Source organism: Oryzias latipes, chromosome 3, assembly GCF_002234675.1.
Source record: "Oryzias latipes chromosome 3, ASM223467v1".
NCBI classification, from domain to species: Eukaryota; Metazoa; Chordata; class Actinopteri; order Beloniformes; family Adrianichthyidae; genus Oryzias; species Oryzias latipes.
In genome coordinates this window covers 36,998,295-37,019,620 of record NC_019861.2, presented here as the reverse complement: position 1 = coordinate 37,019,620, position 21,326 = coordinate 36,998,295, and the positions used below count along the sequence as shown (strand labels likewise).

Here is a 21,326-nt window from a genome sequence, read left to right as displayed (position 1 = left end):
CAGGTGAGTCCCTCTGAAGCCAAGTCACACAAGAGAACACACTTCAGTGACAGGTGACTGTCTGTGTTTCATACAGTAATGGAAGATGTTCTCCAAAGGGGGAACGTTCATCACCAAAGAGTGGCGGCTCTCCATCCGCCTGCAGCTACTAGTTAAAAAGTGCCGTTTATGTCTTTAACCAAACTGTCAAACTTTTTCAGTCCTCTAGATCAGGGGGGTCAAACTCATTTTCACTGAGGGCCACATCAGCATAAAGCTGTCCTCAAAGGGCCAGCTAGAACTTATACATGTCACTAAATGTAATGAAAACTAAATGTAACTACTCTGTAGTTACATTTAACTCATTTATTTATTTATTATAACATTTTAAAGTGAAAATTATAGTTGCATAGAAAACACATGTTTGCTTGTTACTCTGGCATAAATCCTTTTACATTTGATTCTGTCAGGTTAGGTTATATGGACAATGTTTAAGTCCGAATGTATCGTTTCCCAATCTGATATTTCAAGTCTGATTCCCCCTAGATATGAATTTTCTATATTTTAAGAAATAAAACCTTTTCTGCTCTGGCAGACCACATAAAAGGACATGGAGGGCCACATTTGGCCTGCGGGCCTTGAGTTTGACACATGTTTTCTAGTGTATCATCAGGGATAATCAGAGTAAACAACTGCATCATCTGCATATGCTGAGATGTTTGCCAGAAGTGACCACTGGTTGCCATGGCGATGGCAGCAACCATGCAACTCGCCACTATCAAAACAGAAAAGAAATGTCAAACTAAAGAAACGAATTAGAAGAAAAAACAAAATAGTTTTACATTTATTAAAACAGCTAGAAATAGTTAAGCAGCAAGTTATGTATGTGAACACAGCTGCATGAACAATATTGGAGAAACAGTAAAACTTTCTTTTTCTTTCTTTCTTACTTTTGAAAAATGCTGGAAATATAAAAGACACAGAGGAAATTCTACTAGAGCAGAAAATGACTGCTGGTAAATGGAAACACCTCCCTAAGAAAAAAGGGAGGAAGCTGACAACAAGAAACGCTGCTAAATGATAAATGAGCTGAAAAAGTGAAAGAATTGAGATATTGACCTGAGAGAAGAAATGACAAAAGCTCAACTTTTTGATGAAGATGGGTTTTCTCTGGACAGAAATCCTTAGAGTTTAATCTGCAGATTTGATCAAAATGAAACGAGTTTTCTGTGAAACTGGAACTCGGTTCAAGCCCCGTCTTGACTTGTCGAGTTGTGACGTCACTGTCTTTCAGGTGAAACGACACACCTGTAAAAGGGTTGAGGCGCGCGCGGCCATGCCGCAGTCACCTGGGAGAATGCGGAAGAGGAGCGCGGAGCAGAGCTGCTGAACAACCGCAGAGGATCAGCCGAGGAGCCGCTCCAACCCGCGGGGAGGACGAGGACGCGTTTGCGCTGGATGAGTGCGCGCTGCCGGATCCAGTCCTCCCGGAACCACCGGCAACATGTTCTACAAGAAGGCGCAGGTGAGCGGTTCCGGGGGAGTCCTGGTTCTAGAGACGTTTGCTGCTTTCAAACCAAAGCAAAACATCCGGTTGCTGCGTGGAAAACCGGTGACCAAACAGCCAGAGGAAGTCCAGGTGTGAAGAGTTTCAGGTCCATCTCTAGGTTGTTTTTCCTCTAAGGAAAGGAGATGTTTTCGTCAGGCTTTGTGTAAAGCCAGAATCTGCTCTGAGGGTTTTCTTTCTTCTGGTCTTTGTCTTATTTATAAATTTTTTGCTTTCATTTGTGGACCAGATGGTTTCCACTCTCCAGTAAATGGTTGTGGAACTGCTCTCCACTGGTTCCTCATCCAGATCTTTTCCAGATCTTATTCTTCTGCTGCTCCAGCGTTGTTCGGGGTTCCACAGGCCTCTATTCTAGAAGCTCTTTGGTTATCTTTGTACCTCCATCATCATGTTCCTCTTGGGAAAACGTGGAGGTTTATTTCCCCGTTATGCTGATGATAGTCGGATATATATTGACAAAGGATTCCTCCATTATCGGTTTAAAACCATTACACCATTAAATTAAATTAGATTATATGTTTGCATATGTTTACATTGAAAGGGTCCATCACACACGTGATAAATTTAAATTTTGAACCGAAATAAAACTTAAAAATGGATTCAGAAATGTTAAACTCGACCTCTACATCCTTCTATTGGAAGCTATTGGTGAAGGTCAAACCATTTTTCCCAAAACGGCGTTTTGAGACAGAAATCTGTGCTTTTATCTCCTCTCGGTTGGATTTACTGCCCTGCTTTTATTCTGGAGTCAGTCGTCCCTCATTTGTCTCCAAATGGTCCAGATCGCTGCCGCTCGTGTTCTGGCCGAGCCACAAAAGTGGGACCCCCCCCATTCTGGCTTCCCTTCCCCTGCGGCCGGTACCGTTTACAGTTCAGTTTAAGATCTTCTTTGACCTTTTGAAATAATCGCACACAGACGTTCCTCCCTGAACTCGTCTCTCCTCCAACCCGGGCCGATGCCTGAGCCCATCAGGTCTCAAAGTCCAAGAGGAAGCCGTGGAAGGCGTTACCTCTGAGCGCTGGACAGAAATCCTTTCTGTGGATTATAGAACAAATCTCCTTTTTCTAACCAGACATTTGCTCTGCTGGTCTGTTTTCTTTAGCTTTTTACCTTCTATTATTGTTATCTACGTTTAGATTTGAATAGTTTTAACCTTTTAATAGCAGTTTGAAGGCTTCCGATGTCTTGTTTCGGTCATGCTAAGATGCTGAAGAAATACATAAAAGGTCCTCGCAGGGAAAAGTTTCAGAATTCTCCTGAAACAAACGGAAACCAAAGTCGACGTAAAAATACTTTTGCTGTTTATGTTTGTTTGTCTGCGTGAATCAAAACAAACGAGGAACTTTTCGGCGTAGTTTGTGAATATCAAGAAAGGATCCTGGTTTGTTAACAAACACGTTTCTTTCCTTTCTTTTTGATGTGACAAACATCCGTTTGTGCGCAGATAGAGATAAGAGTGAAATAAGTGAACCCTGAAGTTTGTGAACCGCCGACATCGTTTCATCTGTAAACAAGACTTTGGCCTTGAAACAACATCGGATCTGTTTTTGTGTCGCTTTACTTTATCTTTAGATTTTGTTTTCAGGTCATTTCAGTTTTGTTCTAGAAATGTTGACATTTTCCCTTCAAAGTGTTTCTAGGACGATAGAAACATATAATATTTATTTGAACAGATAAAGAGATGGAATTGATCCCAAAACTGTTTTTGTTTGTGACTCAAACTTTATTCTTGAAAATCTGTTTTTCTTAAACTGTTTAACGTATTTCTGTTTCACTTCTATAAAGACTGGAAACTTTAGATCTCAGATTTATTTACAACCCGCAGACTTAGTCAAATCTGTTTTCCTCTGAAGGTTCGGCCTCTCGCCTGTCATTAGTTTAAGTCAGCGGGTGGCTGGAGCTCAGAAAGCTCCTCAGTGAATGGGTTAGGGCAGGGGTCGGGAACCTATGGCTCTTTTGATGGTCACATGTGGCTCGCAGACACATTTTTAATTTTTTCTTTTTCATTAGACCAGTCCTTCTCGGGCGCGATGCGATGCCAGAGGCGCACAGTAGTAGCGGTGCTTGGAGAGAAGGATCTGCGCCAGCGTTATCACTTTACTATTATCTATTATTTCACAGAGTTAGTACCAGCCGGAAACCTGTGAATTGACGTGCCTAAAACTGCGCGCTCCCGTCTCTGAGAATGAGCGCGCAGATGCGGGGACGGGATGTGTGAGGGAGAAAGCAGAGGGTGGAGTTGTGGGCTCGGTCAGTAAGGTGAACCGCGCAGGGATTGTAAAAACATAAAACCTGCTGCCTGTCACTCACTGCAGCGTGTGAGTGTGTGTTTGGCTCCCCGTCTGCATGTGATCAGTCTTTGTCACATCTACAGAACATTCAGACCTACGATCACGTTTGAAGTCTCAACGCCTGCGTGAAGCAGAAACTCACCACGTATCAACCAGACTAGACCATCAGCAAAACTACCACGAGAAATACTCATCATTTATTAGCAACAGCAAAACAATGTTATTAAAAAGAATCCACAGACTTATTGTACTTTAAAAGTGTTGAAATTACATCAAATGCACACATTCACTTGAATATTTAGTTTTAAACATATTGTCGCGGACTGAGTTTAACTTGGCTGTTGAGCCGCGTTAAAAGTTCTGGAGTTCCTTGAACGCATCAAGCAGAGATCTGATTGGCTCTCAGTTCTGTCGCTCAGCCTGTTGTTAGTTAGTTTGGACCAATGGGGTTCAGCTATGGGCCGAATAAGGGAAATGGGAGGGCTGGAGCGGGAGGGGGGAATATAAAGTTGGGAGAAGCGCTCTCATCACGGCGGGAGAGAATAAGGAGCTGCTGAATTAATTTACGGCATTTGTTACAGCCTGCATTAACCAGAATAAAGAACCTTAAAAGAGGTTAAGTCTCAGTGTGGGAAAAGGACACTACTTTATTGTATGGCTCTTTCGAAATTACATTTAAAAATATGTGGCGTTTATGGCTCTCTTGGCCAAAAAGGTTCCCGACCCCTGGGTTAGGGGTTCAAATCCCTCATGGTGTCCTTGGGCAAACCCCTTTACCCCACATTGTTGGAAGCTGTGAATTACGTCTGTGACTCAACATCAGTCCATCGTCGACATACAGACTTTAGCATGACATGGATTTTTACCGTCACTGGTTAACTTTTCCTGTGTGAATCGTTTCTTCTGAAGCTGCACTTTCACTGATTCTAAAATAACCATCTCACTTAAGTTTCCCAAAGAATGTTTTTCAACTGAAAAGTTCAAAATTGGTTTATTTCTGATCAATGGCCCAAAATCTTAACAGGTTTTTGTATTTAACTTCACATTTTTTCATCACACATTCAAAAATACCAGAATTGCTTCAGACGTTGTGACATTAACGGCGTTGATGCCTTTCCGCACACTCAAAGCAACGTTTGAGAAAGATTTTTATGCAGAACTTTTCCTCCAAAAAGTTATTTTTCTTTAAAAAAAAAGACTCAGTTTACCTCAACAACTGTGCTATTTTTCCAAAAGATGTGAAATGTTTGAATGCTTGAATTCTCACACAGCAGGTCAAATAACTATTTAAACCTTGTGCTATCTTAGATGATCCCCCCTTCCAGTGACGTGTTCTCCCTACCATGACAAAGGTGGATAAAGGTGGAAAGATTTCATGTAATCCATGGACACCAGTGAAGATCACAAATCATTGAAGAAAAAAGGGTCAGAGCTTTGTCTAGTGGGTCTAGATCAGTGTTTTTCAACCTTTTTTGAGCCACGGCACACTTTAACATTGACAAAAATCCCGCGGCACACCAGCATCCAAAAATTAAAAATAAATAAATAAATAAAAAGGAAACGCTCATAGTCTGTATTGATCCACAGCCCCTCCACAATCTCACATGCATTTTTGTGATAATTGTGGCAGAAAAAGCTGGAAACTGCAGTAATTTTTTCTAAAAGATGCAATAAAAGTTAAGTTAAAAGATTCAAAAACTGTGTGTTCGTTGTTGTTTTAAGACATTAAGAGGAGAGACTCATTGTGCGCTAAGACTTGCGCTGTCACTTTAACCCAATGCATCATGGGAGATGTAGTGGAAAAATCCGGCGACCGCAGACAGACCAGCGTCTCTGAGCTTCATTGGTTTGTTCACTTGTTCCACGGTCTGACACCGGATTCTGTGGAAAGCTACACCGCTAAAGACGAGCTTTAGCTGCTATTTTGGTTTGAACTGAGTGACTTATGAGCTAAATCGAAACAAGGAAGTGAAGACTTTAAGCACTTCTGATTGGTCAGATGATGACATGTGATTAAGACTAAAAAATAATTGGTGGAGACAGTTAAAGGGGCGAGACTTTTCCTAAAACAGAGTTTAAGAAGCGGTTGAATCGCGGCACTGTCATTCTTATCAAAATGTCTTTAATAGAATCAAATAAACACAAAGAAAAAAGTATTTTACGATCTTTCATATTCCTAACTCCTCAGTGTTTTATCAGGGTTTGTTTGGATGAACACAGAGCTGATATCCTGGAGATGGGAAATGTTTGTAGATCAGTTAATGAGGGCAATTTCCCACGGCACACTAGTGTGCCGCGGCACACTGGTTGAAAAACACTGATCTAGATGACCCAACTCCAGATGGTAAAGTGCCTAGGATAGCACAAGGGTTGCACAGATTTTGACGTTAGCTCAAAGAAGTGCTGTCTTAACAGTATTGTACAAGGAAAATGGGTCAGAGTTGAAATGGTGTTGTAACTGGAATGGTTTGAAACCAAAAGTGCGCACACGCTGACGGCCGCTCAGACACACTCGCCGCCCCGCCTGTCATCTACAGTTTCTAACACACAACTTTTTCATTTCAGCGTGCATAAAATGAAATGTCCCATTCAAGGCGGCTGCAGAAAAGTGCCCATATTATATAGGTGGGCGGAGTCACAGTAAGACTGCAGCGTGATTGGACCTTTTTTCTTATGACACCATGGAGGAATAAAAAAGCTAATTGTGAGAAAATATTGTTTCTCAAACCCATTTTTTTCTTCTTAACTCCAATCATAAAAACAGACGACAGATGAAGTACCTGTTGTTGTCACAGCTCTACGTGTGAACTGTGTTGAAACCAGGAAACACTGGTTTAGCTGAATGAGGTCACATAGGAAACAGAATATGAAGAGTTTTTATTTATGGAGACAAAATATTATTAAAATGTTGCTCCTTGTTGATTTTCCAGATTCCATAGGATTAAAGTCCGAGTCACAAATGACAATGGCAGGTCTGTACTTTGTTAGTGGTGCAGTTGTCTTCGGTATCGTGGCCCCGCCCATCTCAAAGGTCCCCTGCAGTCTCCACCTCTGCCCTTCCAGAATAGAAACATCTTATCTGTAGTTTCTGCTGGATTACATGAAGGCAATAAACCCGAGCAGCTGCAGAGCGTGGATGTGTCTGAACCTGCAGGCCTCACACACCTGACTCCTGGTTTCAGTTCAGGAAGCCATCCGGCAGGAGCAGAGAAACATGACGCAGAGATTAGGAGCTTTTACATCCAGTCCACCATCTGACTCAGTGCATTTTGACATATTCAAACCCATTGAGATAAAAAAAAAAAAAACTCCCTCAAAGTTGAACACATCAGAACAAACGTCTGAGTCAAAAAACTCACTGTCAAGCATGAGAAGCAGGAGTCGGTGGAGCTGCCAAACATGCACATTCCCGAATATCACCACACGTCTACCTGTCTTAAAAATGTGGATGTAAAGTGTGGGAGGGGGGGAGATTCTGCCTGCTAAAAGAGCGCCACCTTCAGGTAAAGTCTGTTTGGTCTGTTCTTGACCTTCATGAATGTCTTCTAAAACACACCTGCACACGTGGCCCATGGATGGTCGAGTCCAGAGACAGAAGTCACAGAAAACATTTCTAAAGCTCATTAAGCTGAAATGTGTGACTGAAAGGGAAATCTGCTCCTCAAATGTCATTTTATTTGCTCATATTTGCCAGCCAGAAAATCTGGAAGAAATGTTTTGTTGTTGTGAACCTTTGATCTTTATAGATGGCGATATTCTAAAAAATTTACAGAAGTTAAAAAATTCTGAGCCAGGACTTTTATTTCTAATAAACGTGGACATTAAATGTGCAAAAGTGCAGGAAAACCTGTCCTTATGTTTTTATTTGGAACATCTTATTTTTGTCCAATGTTTTTTCTAAGGAATAATTTTTTTACAAAAAAAAGAAAGAACTTGGAGAATTATTTCAATGAAATACTTTTTACACATTTTTACTGAATTTTTTTTTCAAACAACTTGACCAAACTGGTTCTCCTTTGGAGTTTTTTTGTCAATGACGACATGTTTGGATGTGATGTTTGTTGCAGGAAGAAGTTCCGCTGGAGGACAAAAAGGAGAGCGCCGAGCCTTTGCTCCATCAAAACGTAAGAGTCTTCTTCAGTCAGTCGGAGTTCTACATAAGTGACCAACAGATAACACGATTGTTTGAGGACTTACACCACATAATCTACAGAACATGCTTAAAATTTGGAGACTTTTATTTATATATTTGTTAGGAAACGGTCAATAGGACTGAATAACAGGAGGGGTCGATTTGCAGAACGATTCACCCCCTGCAGTCAATAGTTTGCAGCAGCTCCAAGTCTCTTTTTGTTCGTCTCCATGAGCTCGTCTCAACCTTCCACTGGCATTGATGCCATTCCTGCTCTCAAAGCTTCTCCAGCTCCTTCAGGTTGGACGGGTTCTGCTTGTCAACAGATTGCCTCACGCCTTTCTGCACACTCAATTTGCCATTAGCTTTTTTCTGCTGAGTGGAATTTCTGTCTTCTGGCCACTCTGCCTCGGTTCCTACCCCTTGCTCTTTTTTTCTCTCCTTCTTTGTCATTCTCAAGAGTTGGGGTTTAAGGCTTTTGTCCCGTCTTCCCCTCTGATCCTGCATCTCCCATTCTCCTTCTTGGACCAACAGTGGTGTAATTTCCACCAGCACCCTGGCTGTGAACAGCACCGATGGCGGTCATTGTTAACTCGGGCCTCGACTGATCCGGCATGGAGATCATTGGTGTGATATTTGGTTTGGCTGAGATTTGACGTCAGATGGCCTTCCTGACTCAACCGTCTGTATTTATCCGGGCTTGGGACTGCAGGGCTCCAGACTAACTTTTTTCACTAGGAGCACTGTGGCCCCCAACTGAAAATTTTAGGGGCACAACCAGAAAATGTAGGGGCGCATACCGTAAAGCAAAATGCAAACCAAATCTACTAATTTCCACTGTATTATGAATAAATACTTTAATGGTAGATGCAGAAATTACAATGTTCTGTTTCAAATTCAGTGTCACATTTTAATCTGCACTTTTGAAGATGCAACAACGAGGTAAACTGACAGCAGAAGGTAAATTGTAAAAGAACGGGAGATGTTCACTGGATATCAGAACAATCGATACAGATACTTGAGATCAGAGAGAGGCTGAACAACTGATGGAAATTTATCTTGGTGACACCAAATAAGTGCAGCCAAGACGCACAATAAGCGTGTTTGAGATCACCCAGGTGGACACAACGCTGTTCAGATCACCTGGTGTGTGACGGATATTTTTGTTTTTGCTCCAACATCACCTGTCAATCATCACAAAAATATCAGGAGAAAGGGGCGGGAGCAGCAAGGCCCCAACCTACCGAACGCAGCTGGAAATTTAGTACTGAACTGACTGACAGCTGCCCTATGACTACAAAACAATGCATTATGGGACATGTGTCCTGATGGTTTTTGTAGTTAAGTGAGAAATTGAAATAATTTAAAATACCAATTGATTAAAAATAGGCTAAATCCATTACAAAACATTCAAATAAATATAAAATATATAATAACACAGATCATACCAAGGGGGAGAGGAATATGAAAACTAAATTGAACTGAATTGAACTTCAACTTCCCGTTCTCCTTCAGGCTCGCTGCAGATTCCCCCCGGCCTGGTCTCCCCAATGATCCAGGCGAGCCGCTGGTTCATCTCAAACACGTCTGTCCTTGCATTTTCACCACGTGTTTTAAGTGCGTCTCGGACTAAAGCGTGTTGTTGCTCGCACGTGTTTAAAGTTCAAGCTCCGTTAGCTTTCACGCATGTAGGTGTGGGACATTTATTCTCCTCAGCCACGTAAGCGGTGTGCTGCCGTAACAGCCGTGCATAAACCGTTTGGTTGGGGGGATGCGACGCCGCGCGCTTAACCGTAACCCCCGTAACCTCCGGGTCTGTGCGGCCCAGAGAAAAGTTCAGCACGGACTGCATGCATTTAGAAAATTACGAATGAATAGATACGTTCTAAAGGAAAGTAAGGAACTCCTTCATATGGTCTGGGGAGGGGGCTGTCAGGTTTCCTGCTTTCAAGCCCGGTCATTTTCACGCTCCCAATAGTCATTTACTCCACTGTGATTGGTTGGTTTGTCAGCTCCGCACACGACAATGAAAAGGTGTCATTCATACAAACTGGCAGGACGCATTAAAATTAAACTTTCATTTCAAGGTGGGGGCCACAAATAGCCCGCGGGCCGCGAGTTTGAGACCCCTGCTGTAGACTCTGGCACTGGTACACCAGCCGCAGGTCAGAAGAATGAATCAATAGTTTGCTTGCTCATAGCTCAGACGCATATATCAGGTTGTGATGATATTTGTCTCCGTTTCCTTCCCACAGATGTTTACGCGCGCTCGATTATCTCTAGGCCCCTCCCCTTCCACGCATTTTAGCCACATACGCGAGTGTGTGCTCTCGTCTCATGAGTATGTGTGCGAGTTTGTGTGTGTGTTTGCGTGCGTGTGCGCTCGCGTCTCATTGATTATTTCATTGATCATTGACTTGCCCCTTCCACATTTAATGTATAAAAAATATGGAGGGTGGGGGAGGCAAATTTACTGGTAGCACATGTGCGAGTGGATGTAAAATTCAGTCGCACGCTCTTAAATTTTGGTCGCAAAATGCGACCAAATGGTCGCAGTCTGGAGCCCTGGACTGGCCTAATGGGACCCTGGCTTAGGCCCCTTGTTTTGATTACTGATTGGTGCAACCCTGGATGGTCCTGATGGATGGAGTAGTGGGTGGATGGCCACCATGTCCCAACAAGGCTGCAACGTCAGCGAGGAGGTGGTGTACTCATGGTTTGGGCTGGAATCACAGGGAGAGGCCCTTTAGGGTTCCTGAAGGTGTGAAAATGACCTTTGAAAAGTAGGTGGAGCTTCTGACTCACCATCTCAAGCTGCAAGGAATACCTCTGCATCATTTGCTGCTATGGGCATAAAGGGAGATAAACTGATGGCGTGGCTCCCATCCTCCCCTAAACTCCACCCTATTAAGAACCTTTGTAGCATCTTTAAGCAAAATATCCATGAGAGTGGGGGGCAGTTCACATCCAAACAGCAGCTATGTGGGGCTATTCTTTTTTTTTTTCTTAACTTGTCCTGTCCAACAGCTGGGCAGGCAGATGAGACCTGAAGGCCTCTTGTGTTGGACATATTTTACTTTAACAAGAGGGGTTATTAATCTTCAGACAAACCAAAGGTATGTCTGAATAAACCCCTTTTGTAATTGAGGCCAAACAAAATCTTTGGTGTTGGACCGGACGGAAAAGGAAAGAAGGGAAGAAGAGAGAGGGATGTAAGAGGGGGGGGGGATAAGAGGGTAATAATAGGAGGGGGGGGGTAAGACAATGAAGCACCATAGAACAGCAAGTTTACTGGTTGTTTATCATTACGTTACGGTTCAAATGTAGTACAAAAAGGGCGGGGCCTGTCCACACACACTCAAATGTTATCAACACACCTGCTAGCTGCAAAAATGTCCACAAGTCAACATGTACACAAAATATGAAAGTGTTCACACACGCATACTTATGCCTTTGACCCAACTAGTGTGAAATATTTCATTCATTCAATCATGCAAACTATTAGTGCAAAGGTGAGCTAACACCTGTGCTCAGGTGAGTGTTTATGTTCTCCTAAAATGGATGGAGGAATGTTAAAAGAAGGAGGGAGAGTGCCCAGCCATCCCCACACCCAGACCCCTGCCGCAGCAGCAGCGGCAGCCGGAACCCCTCAACGCCACAAGGCAGCAGGCAGGGAACAACCGCCCCCCGGGCGACCAAATCCGCCACCCAGGCCAGGGCCAGCAGGACTGCCGCGAGGCCCCCAGAGCCAGAGAGCAGGGAGGCATGGGGGGAAAGAGAGCACCACCCCAGCCCAACCAGGAGAGCAGCCCCCCCGCCGCGCCGGGAGAGCCCAACGCAGGGCCCCACCCGAGAAGGGCACCCACAGCCCCAGACGAGCACCCCATCACCAACCAGGAGTTCTGGGCATCCCCCGCCCCAACCCCAGGTACGAGCCAGGACCCCCCAAGGGAGACCCACTCCGCACTCCAGGCAGCCACCCACCCGGCCTATGGTTGGTCCAGGGAGGAGCAAGGCAGGGGCCAGACGCCCCCGCAAAGGAGGGGGCCCACAATGGGTGTTGTAAATATGGCCCGACCAGGCTCGGCCACAGTTGGAAATTTGGCGGGGCCCAGCGCTCAGGGGCAAGGACCAGAACCCACCCCCCAGGGACATGGACACCCCGGCTCAGGTGTAATGTGAACCCCCCCCCTGCGCGGAGAGAGCACCGCTGGGCCCAGGAAACCGGCACCCAGGGGACACGCAGCCGTTGCCAAGTGCCCCGTACCCCCCACCAGGGATGGGGTAGGGGACAGATGGTCCTAGGTCCCACCTTCCTTGCAAAATGTGTGTATGTGTGTTAGTGAGGGTGTGTGTGTGCATGTGATTGTGTTTATATTGGAATGTATATTTTGTGGGGGGAGGGGTGTGTGTACTAAGGGGGTGAAGTTAAAATTGGCGGGTAGGGCACTGAGGGGACATCTCCTGATTACTCACAGTGATGTCCCCTCACCCTCCCCACCAAGGGGCCCTAAATGTCTAAGGTGCGGTTAAAAGTGGCGGATAGGGTGCTAAAGGACATCTGCTGCTTGCTGGCAGTGATGTCCAAGCACCCCCACTACCAAGGACCCTACATGTCTAAGGTGCAAATAAAACCGAAAGAGGGGGGGCCCACTCCATACGGCAACCATAGGAGGGGGGCCACTGCGAAGTAGCCCCCCCCCCAATGCGCATCGCAGGCTAAACCCCCCACCCCCTCACCCTAACATGAGGTTATATGAGGAAGGGGGTAAGTTGGGGACGGCTGGTATAATGTCCCCCCGGGGGTCAAACAACTGTCCCACCAGCATAAGGGCCAGGTCCCCCCAGCCCAGGGGCCCCATCCCCGGAGGCGCCGACACCCCAGGCCCAGCACAACCCACCATGTGGGGCTATTCTAATGTCCTGAAAAGAAATTCAAGCAGAGACTCCAAAAACTCACAAGTTCAAGTTCATGGATGCATTATTTGTGGAGCTGCTGCACAATAAGGACTTATATGTTCAAATGGAACTTGACCTTTTGAGACAATTTGATTGAAAAAGTTTTGATTCTAATAAATGTGAAAAATCAACAAATGACCATTTTAAAAGACAATAGAATCTTTTATAACCCTGTTGTGTGCCATCATTTGCAACATCTTAAAAACTACGCTGACTGTTATTTGTGTTGACTGTTCAGAAATATCAAGGAAAAATGTCCTTTGCATAAAAGTTTGGAACACGGTGTGTGAAGATGGATCATGTGATTTCATGGAGGTGGGCATCATTTCACTGTGTGACTTGTGAAGGTCACCGGTTACACCAGAACCTTTTATGGTGTTCATAACTGAGGGGGTCAATACATTGACAAGCCCAAATTTTCTACCATCTACTTCTTTTGTTTTCCCTTTAACTTGTCCCGTCCAACAGCTGAGCAGACAGATGAGAGCTGAAAGCCTCTTGTGTTAGAAATATTTTGCTGTTACAATAAGGGTTTATGAAATATTAGACACACCAGGTGTATATTTGAATAAACCCCATTTTGTAATTTAGGCTAAACTTGATTAATCTTACTCATATCTGTAACAGTCTTTTGTTGGACCGGATGGAGAAAAAAGAAGGGAAGAAGAAAGAGGGATGCAGGAGGGGGGTAGGAGGGTGATTAAAGAAGGGGGGGGGGGGGGGGGTAGAACTGTGAAGCAGCATAAAGTAAAAAGTTGCTGGATGTTTACAATCATTACAGTGAGGTCTATAAGTGATGTAAATGCAAAAGGGGGCGGGGCCTCTCCACACACACACACCCAAACGCCACAAACATACCTGTGGGCTCCAAAAATGCCCACATACCAAACACGTCAACATGTACACAATACAACTGATGTTCACACAAGCATACTTATGCATTCAGACCGAAAAGAAAGAGGGAGAGTGTCCAGCCACACACCCCCCCCCCCCCCCCCCCCCCAAAAAAAAAAACCTGTACGGCAGTAGAAAGAGAACCATCCGACCTTATGCTTTTAAAAAATAGTTTTGAGTAAAAAAGTTCTCATTTCAACCAACTTAGACGTCAGCGATCGTCACATAAAATCCCCATCAACAAACATCGATCTCAACAATGTAATGGAACAAAACAGGTAAAAAGTCATGGGGGTAAATACTTTTGTAAGGCACCAGAGACGTGTTAATAACCGAACAACAATACAGGATGAAAGCTGTCAACTGAAAGAGTCACATTTTGCAGAGCTGGGAGCAGCTGCTTCTGAAATAATTCTGAGCAAACTGGATTTCTTAAGAAGAAGCAGAACATTCAAGAACCCGGCTTTGGTTTCACACATACTGTTTTTGATGTCAGACAGACAGAAAGATCCAGAAAAAACGCACAAATGTTTGTCAAACTGCAGTTTGTCTGCTGACTAATGTGGGGGGCGGGGCCTCAACAGGCTCCCCGGAGGCCCTATGACTTCGTTCTCGTGAGTGAAAAGGACGAAGAGGATGTAGAAAAAACTCAGAAAGAGAAAGCTTTCATCAAGGAACTGAATAAGAAAAAGATTCACGTTGTGGTGAGTTTCCCCGAAATATTGAAATGATGAGATGATCAGACCAGGAGAACTGACACGTGCACGTGTGTGTGCATGTCGGTGGCCATGTTTCTGCAGGAGCTAAGCCATGATGATAAAAAAACCTTTTATGGTCTGCGAGCTCCAGAGGAGAAGTTTGAGGATTATCGGTACCTCCTCAAAGTGTCAGACTCCTGCAACGGTGAAGATGTGAGCGTCACCCTGGCAACCAGGTACAACACACGTGCACAAACGCATACACATCCTCACTCACCTGCACACACATGCAAATCTAAATCTAAATGGGCACGCACACACAGAGAGAAATACACATAGACACACAGGCACGCAGGCAGAGACTTGTTAAACCGTTTCATTTCAGCCTGTTTTGCAAACCCATTTGAAAACAACAGAAAACATCCTGGAGGTTTTACACACTGATCTGTGGAGAGAAATGAGATCTGGAATTTGACATTTACCACTTTCTTTTTTAAATGTTCACCTCCCTTTTTTCTTGCTCAAGTATTAACGAAAATCTCCAGAGTTGAGAAAATTCACCAAGATGTTTCATCCACGTTCCAGCTGGTTTCCTCTGATGGTCCAAACCAGAGTTCAGCTGAACATTCACATGTTTGTTTTCCAGAATCAGGATCTCTATTAAGCTGTGAATAACAACAACAGGAGAAAGTCTGAAAACGTGTCTCACTGTCAATGTTTCTATTGTCTGAACTTTATCACACTTTTATTTTTCCCTCAGGATCAGGATTGTTAATTCCATTCTCAATGAGACAAAGATAGACACAGGAGGTGAGTAGGAGCTGCTGTTTTTTAGGTTTATCATAATCACATCATCAGCATAGAAAATGTGCAGCAGTGCAGCATCTTCTCACAGAGATATGATGTTATTTCTCTAAAATGCACAGATAAAATCTGCAATATCACATTCATATGTACATGTTTATATATGTATATATGTATATGTACATATGCTCATCTATACTTCTGCCCACTTAAGTATTTATCCAACATAAACACTCTCTACCTCATTGCTGTTTTTTTTGCACATCTGATGTTTGCACACAATCTTTGGACATTCTTTTAGTACAGTTTATATTTCTACACTTGTACCTGTTGTACACTCTGATATATTTTATATTTCGTCATTTTTGTCTTGCACAGAAATAGGGATGGCTTTAATTTCATTGTACAATGGATAATGACAATAAAAGCATATCTATCTCTATCTAATAGAGGGAACAGAAGGTCTGGAGGATCTGATGAACGATGGCGTCTTTGAAACCATGTTCTGCTTGCATGAGGTGAGTCTGATTCCATCATGATGCAGAGAAAACTGCTGCTCTGTGGAAAGTTGAGGCTCTAATGGTTTGAAATAGAAACTCAGACTTGGATTTGATCCTCAGAGAAGATTGAAGTCTAAACAGAATTCTCATCAAACTCGACTTGGATCAGAAACCTCAACTTGGATCCGCTGAGACTTGTTTTAGTCTCAAACTCAAAGAGTGAAAAATTGACTTGAACTCAATTTTGACTGTCTTGAAGACTTGACTTAGATTTACTATCTGACTTGAAATGTGTCTTGAACTGTGGATCACAGACATAAACTGACTTTAACTTGTGACTGGAAACTGGACGCCTGACTCAAACTCTAAAGCTCAAACGTGACACGGACTTGGTAAAAATGACAAGTCTACATCTCTACATTAGATAACGTGATCTTCTAATCATGTAATCAATGGCTATAAATGCAGGGGATGTTAAAACGTTTTTAAAATGACATATTATTACTTTATATAAGTGGAGTTGTAATCAAAGAACTTAAAACCACACCACTAGAATAATGGGGTTGTGTTAAAATGATGGCCTTCTTACATTTGGGTTAAAAAGAAGAAGAAATCTAACATTACTTACAGAAGGAAAGTTTTTGGTGTGAAAAACTATGAAAGAAAAACTTTTGCAAAAAGATTACAAAAGTCATGTTTGTGTTTATTTTACTTTGAAGAGAACGGAACAGAAGAAGCTGGAGGGGAACTGGGCGCGATGGACAGCCGTTTTCATGAAACAACCGTACGATGACATCCAGTGAGTCCACGTCTCCAACTGTCTGGATCTTTGGTTGTGGCTCTCTAGCAGAGTCTCATCAGTTTGTGGCAGAACGTATTCAATCATCCATCCTACCCCAGCTGCTTTAAGGCGGGGGCAGGTACAGCCTGGACACTAATCCTAGTCCAACAGAGAATATCAGGAAGTCTTTGAAGAAACCTTGAAGTCTTTGGTTTACTGACTGTTGTCTCATCCAGACGACCACAACAATCTGTAAAAGACCTGAAGGCCAGAGCTAACAATTCTCATTCAGGTAGTTGGGGGTCAAAGGTGGCAGAGGTTTTACTCTTTAATCATAGAAACTGGTTTCAGGTGGGTAGAAAGAAGCAGCAGTCTTCTCTGCCAGGACTCTGTCCATTGGCAGATCAGTGGTAAGTCTTTCAGAGCTGATAGACTATAAGGTTTCACAGAATTGTGAATGAAACCCAACCATATCAGTAGACTGAAACTGATATCTCAGTTTTTATTTGTTCAGCATTTGTTTCTCTTTTATTTTACTGAGTTTTCTTCATATGTCTTCTGATTCCCTTTTAAGGTCATGAAGGGGTGTTTTTGGTAGAAGGGTAAACGTGTTTAGGCTGCTTGTTTTGTTGGTTAAGAAATTACAATTTAATAATAATTAGCTTGCACACATAATGCACCTAAACAGAAGGAAAGTGCGTCGCAGTCAAATACTATTTGTCTTAGTTGTACGTTTAATAACAGATGGTCTATATTTCAGATGAAAGGATAATTCATCTTATCGGTCATAACTTTTTGTTTTTGACCAGGAAATACTTCGGGGAGAAGGTGGCCCTGTATTACCTGTGGCTGGGCTGGTACACCACTCTGCTGATTCCAGCCGCTGTTCTGGGTGTTGTGGTGTTCCTTTATGCCCTCGCATTTTTCAACACCAACCCTCTCATGTGAGTCAGATACAGGCGTGTGAATGGAACTCAAACATGTTTTGCTGTGAGGTATGCTTGAGGAAATGTTGTAAGAGCTTTGACAAAAATGTCTTGGTTTGTCCTAAAATGTGTGCTAAAATATTCCAAATGGGCCTCACCAACACACTAATAGATGCAAACTGTCCAAGAGTTTGCATCTATTGCATCTATCAAACCACTGTCTCTGCTGTCATCACTGATTAGACGCCTATAAAGTTCAGGTAACTGGGAATAAGCTCAATAAAAATCAAAAATCAGGATATATTTGGTGTGCATGCAGTCAGCCTGATTCTGACCACATAAACTTTAGACTAAAACAGTAATTATTATAAAAAATCGATACATGTTTTCACATAGCCAAAAAACGTTGTTGCAGAAATGAGTTTGCACATTTATGAATGGCACCCTCTTGTGTAACAGTGATGTAACCGTGAAGTTACACAAGAAAAACACATCTTAGTAACTTGTGGGTCAGAACAAGTTACAATTACTCCGCTACATAAGATAAGATAAAGATAAAGATACTTTATTAATCCCATCTTGGGAAATTGAAAACAAACATTTGACTTAAGTTGCTTTTGTAACTTTAGGAGCAGCTTAAAGGTTTCTATAAATTTTCTTAAACTCCTTTGATTGGATGAAATCAAATGTTTTTTAATTGTTTATTTATATGTAATTCAATTCAAACACACAACTTTTAAAGTTTTTCAAAATGTTTGTAGTTCATCACCATGGCGCCCTGGTGGCTGTGGTAGTCTTATGGTTGGAAAATATGACATACTACAGTCCCTCCTTACAAATACAACTTTTATACTCCTTTTTCAAAAGAAAAACCTTAAAAGTAAAAGTTTGCTAAATAGACTAAAACCACATAGGTGACTGGTTCCATGAAATTAGTTTTTATTCGTTGCTTTTGGATTTTGAATATTGTCTGTGGGGAGGCCATTGACTGTAAATAGAGAACTGGACTAAGTGACCCCCCTCCCCATCACATTCCAAACAGGAAGAACCTGCTGGCTGCAAGAAGCCAAAGTCCCATAGATTTCTATAGAGAAATAGACAGTTGTTGCTCATTCTATTGGCCAGAATAACCATTGTAGCTCTGAAACCCTTTATGTTCTTCATAATCCTTATTTTCTTCATGTTCTTCAAGTTATTCAAGTTGTAAACTGACCAATCAGATGCCTCAGTAAAAGCATGTGGTGCCCCCTGGTGGTGATGGGCAGGAGTGTTGTTTAATTCTAAGAAGGTTGCCCAATCTTTTTTTTAAAGAATTGGATAAACTCTTGGTCTTTTAACAGAGATCTATTAAACCTCCGATGGCCCCACCTTAAACATTTGATTGACAGATTCTCCCTAGCTGCTTTCAGTGGAATGGATGTGGACTTCACACAAGCTAACTACTGATTGGCGACAGTAGTTGCCATAGAAACGTTGCCTCAGACCCACTCAGACCAATCACTGTCGTCATATGTGGGAGTTGAAGACCTCCCTGAGGTAACGGAGGGCTCAACCAGATGTTCCCAGCAAACCGTCCCAGCATGTTTGCGTCTGTTAAGTCTTTCCAGCATCCTGCCCTGCCAGTAAATTCAGCTCACACCACCAGGTAGTGATCAGTGGACAGCTCCTCTTCTCACTTTACCAGAGTGTCCAAGATACAGCTGAAGGTTGCCTTAAATGACTAAAAAGGGCGAGCTGGGGGCTCACCAGTAAACCCAGACTGGCCTGCTGCCTCACCGTGAACCACTTCAGAATGGTAGAGAGTCCAACCCCTCTTGAAGGACTGGTTTCAGAGCCAAGGCTGGATGTGGAGGTGAGCCCAACAATATCTAGCCAGTACCTCTCAACCTCCAGCAAAGGTCCGGCTCTTTCCCTCTCAGAGAGGTGACAGTTCAAGGTACAAAAGACAAGTTCCATGACCAGAGTTTGGGTCGTTCAGGCACCCACCTCTGTCAAGCTAGACCCGACCGGGGCCTGTTGGAAGTCTGTAACCATGGAGATTAAAATTCTGTAATGATTTTCATGGCTCATGATGGACTTTCTGATTTGAATCTGAAAATAATTATATAGTCTGTTAAATTGGTTTTGAATGCAAATGAACCTTTTTGCACTTGTGCTTTTATTTGCAGTAAGGAAGTGTGTGACTCCAACATCACCATGTGTCCTCGATGTGAGAAAAGATGTCCTCCATGGAACCTGTCTGACACTTGCACTTATGCAAAGGTTAATCTTTTGTTTTTTTGTTCTTTGTTCCACCACCAGAAGATAAATACACTACTCACAATAGGTTAAGGATATTGTTTTTACATCAGTGCTTCTGCTGTTTGATCTGAATTTTTAATAGATTAAAAATTCCCTTTGATATTGCAAACAATGAATGAGTAGAAACACCATTTTTGTTGGTTTGACATTTATTTCCCCATAATTACAACAATAATAAAGATCGCCCCAAATAGCAAACATTGACCGTGTCAATAGCGGGTATTTCCACCATTTGCTGCTATGACAGCTTGACAGCGGCGCCTCCTGCTCTTTACTAACCCCATGATGTTCTGAGGCGTTCCACTGTTCCACAAGTTCTGTCAGGCCACTTGGGGGTGGGGTCCGATCATCCAGCCTCTACTTCAGCTGGCCCTAGACATGCTCTAGGGCAGTGTTTTTCAACCAGTGTGCCGCGGGAGATGGTCAAGTGTGCCGTGGGAAATTGCCCTCATTAACTGATCTAAAAACATTTTCCATCTCCAGGATTTCAGCTCTTTATTCATCCAAACAGGCCCTGATAAAACACTGAGAAGTTAAGAATATGAAATATCATAAAATTATTTTTTCTTTTTGTTTATATGATCCTATTAAAGACACTTTGACAAGAATGACAGTACCGCGATTTAGCTGCAGCTATAACTGTGTAAGGAAAAGTCCCGCCCCTTTAACTGTCTCCACCAATCAATCTTGAAGGCTTAATCACATGTCATCAGACCAATCAGAAGTGGTTAAAGTATTCACTTCCTTGTTTCGATTTAGCACAAAAAAGTCTCTCTGTTCTAACAAAAATACCAGCTAAAGCTCGTCTTTAGCGGTGTAGCTTTCCACAGAATCTGGTATCAGACTGGAACAAGTGAACAAAACCATGAAGCTCAAAGACGCTGGTCTTTCCACGGTCGGCGGATTATCGGCACTACATCTCCCATGATGCAGTAAAGTGACTATTAGCGCACAATGAGTCTCTCCTCTTAACGTCTTAAAACAACGAACACACATCAAACAGTTTTTGAATCTTTTGACTTAATTTTTAATACATCTTTAAAAAAAAACAGCTGCAGTTTCCAGCTTTTTCTGCAACAATTATAACAAAAATGCATGTGAGATTGTGGAGGGACTGTAGATCAATACAGACTGAGCTTTTTCTTTTTTTTATATTTATCTATGTTTTTGGATGCTAGTGTGCCGCGGGATTTTTGTCAAGGTTAAAGTGTGCCGTGGCTCAAAAAAGGTTGAAAAACACTGATCTAGCGGACATTGCTGTGACAATTCTGGTGCAATGTGGTGGAATATTATCATCCATGAACAGAGAGTTAGGGGTGTTCTAGTGGAATTGGGGGAAGATGATGGTTCTTTGTTTCTGATGTAAGAACCTGCATTGACTGGACCATCTACAACAGGGGTGCTCATTACGTCGATCGCGATCGACCGGTCGATCTTCAAGGACATGACCACCAGCCAATCAAAATCCTCTCCGACAAGTACGGGACTTGATT

The 21,326-nt window shown here is 42.9% G+C and overlaps 1 protein-coding gene across 1 annotated transcript in view; it reads left to right on the top strand.

Annotated features, from left to right (window-relative positions):
• The first annotated feature begins 1,307 nt into the window (after window positions 1-1,307).
• The window catches only part of LOC101170482 (anoctamin-9), a 38,427-nt gene continuing 18,408 nt past the window's right edge, over window positions 1,308-21,326 (top strand). The window contains exons 1-9 of the mRNA XM_023953744.1: window positions 1,308-1,504; window positions 7,906-7,962; window positions 14,408-14,527; window positions 14,624-14,757; window positions 15,282-15,331; window positions 15,776-15,843; window positions 16,545-16,624; window positions 17,416-17,550; window positions 19,701-19,794. Coding sequence (XP_023809512.1) covers window positions 1,484-1,504; window positions 7,906-7,962; window positions 14,408-14,527; window positions 14,624-14,757; window positions 15,282-15,331; window positions 15,776-15,843; window positions 16,545-16,624; window positions 17,416-17,550; window positions 19,701-19,794 — 759 coding nt within the window. The 5' untranslated portion in view covers window positions 1,308-1,483. The remainder of the gene's footprint in view (window positions 1,505-7,905; window positions 7,963-14,407; window positions 14,528-14,623; window positions 14,758-15,281; window positions 15,332-15,775; window positions 15,844-16,544; window positions 16,625-17,415; window positions 17,551-19,700; window positions 19,795-21,326) is intronic.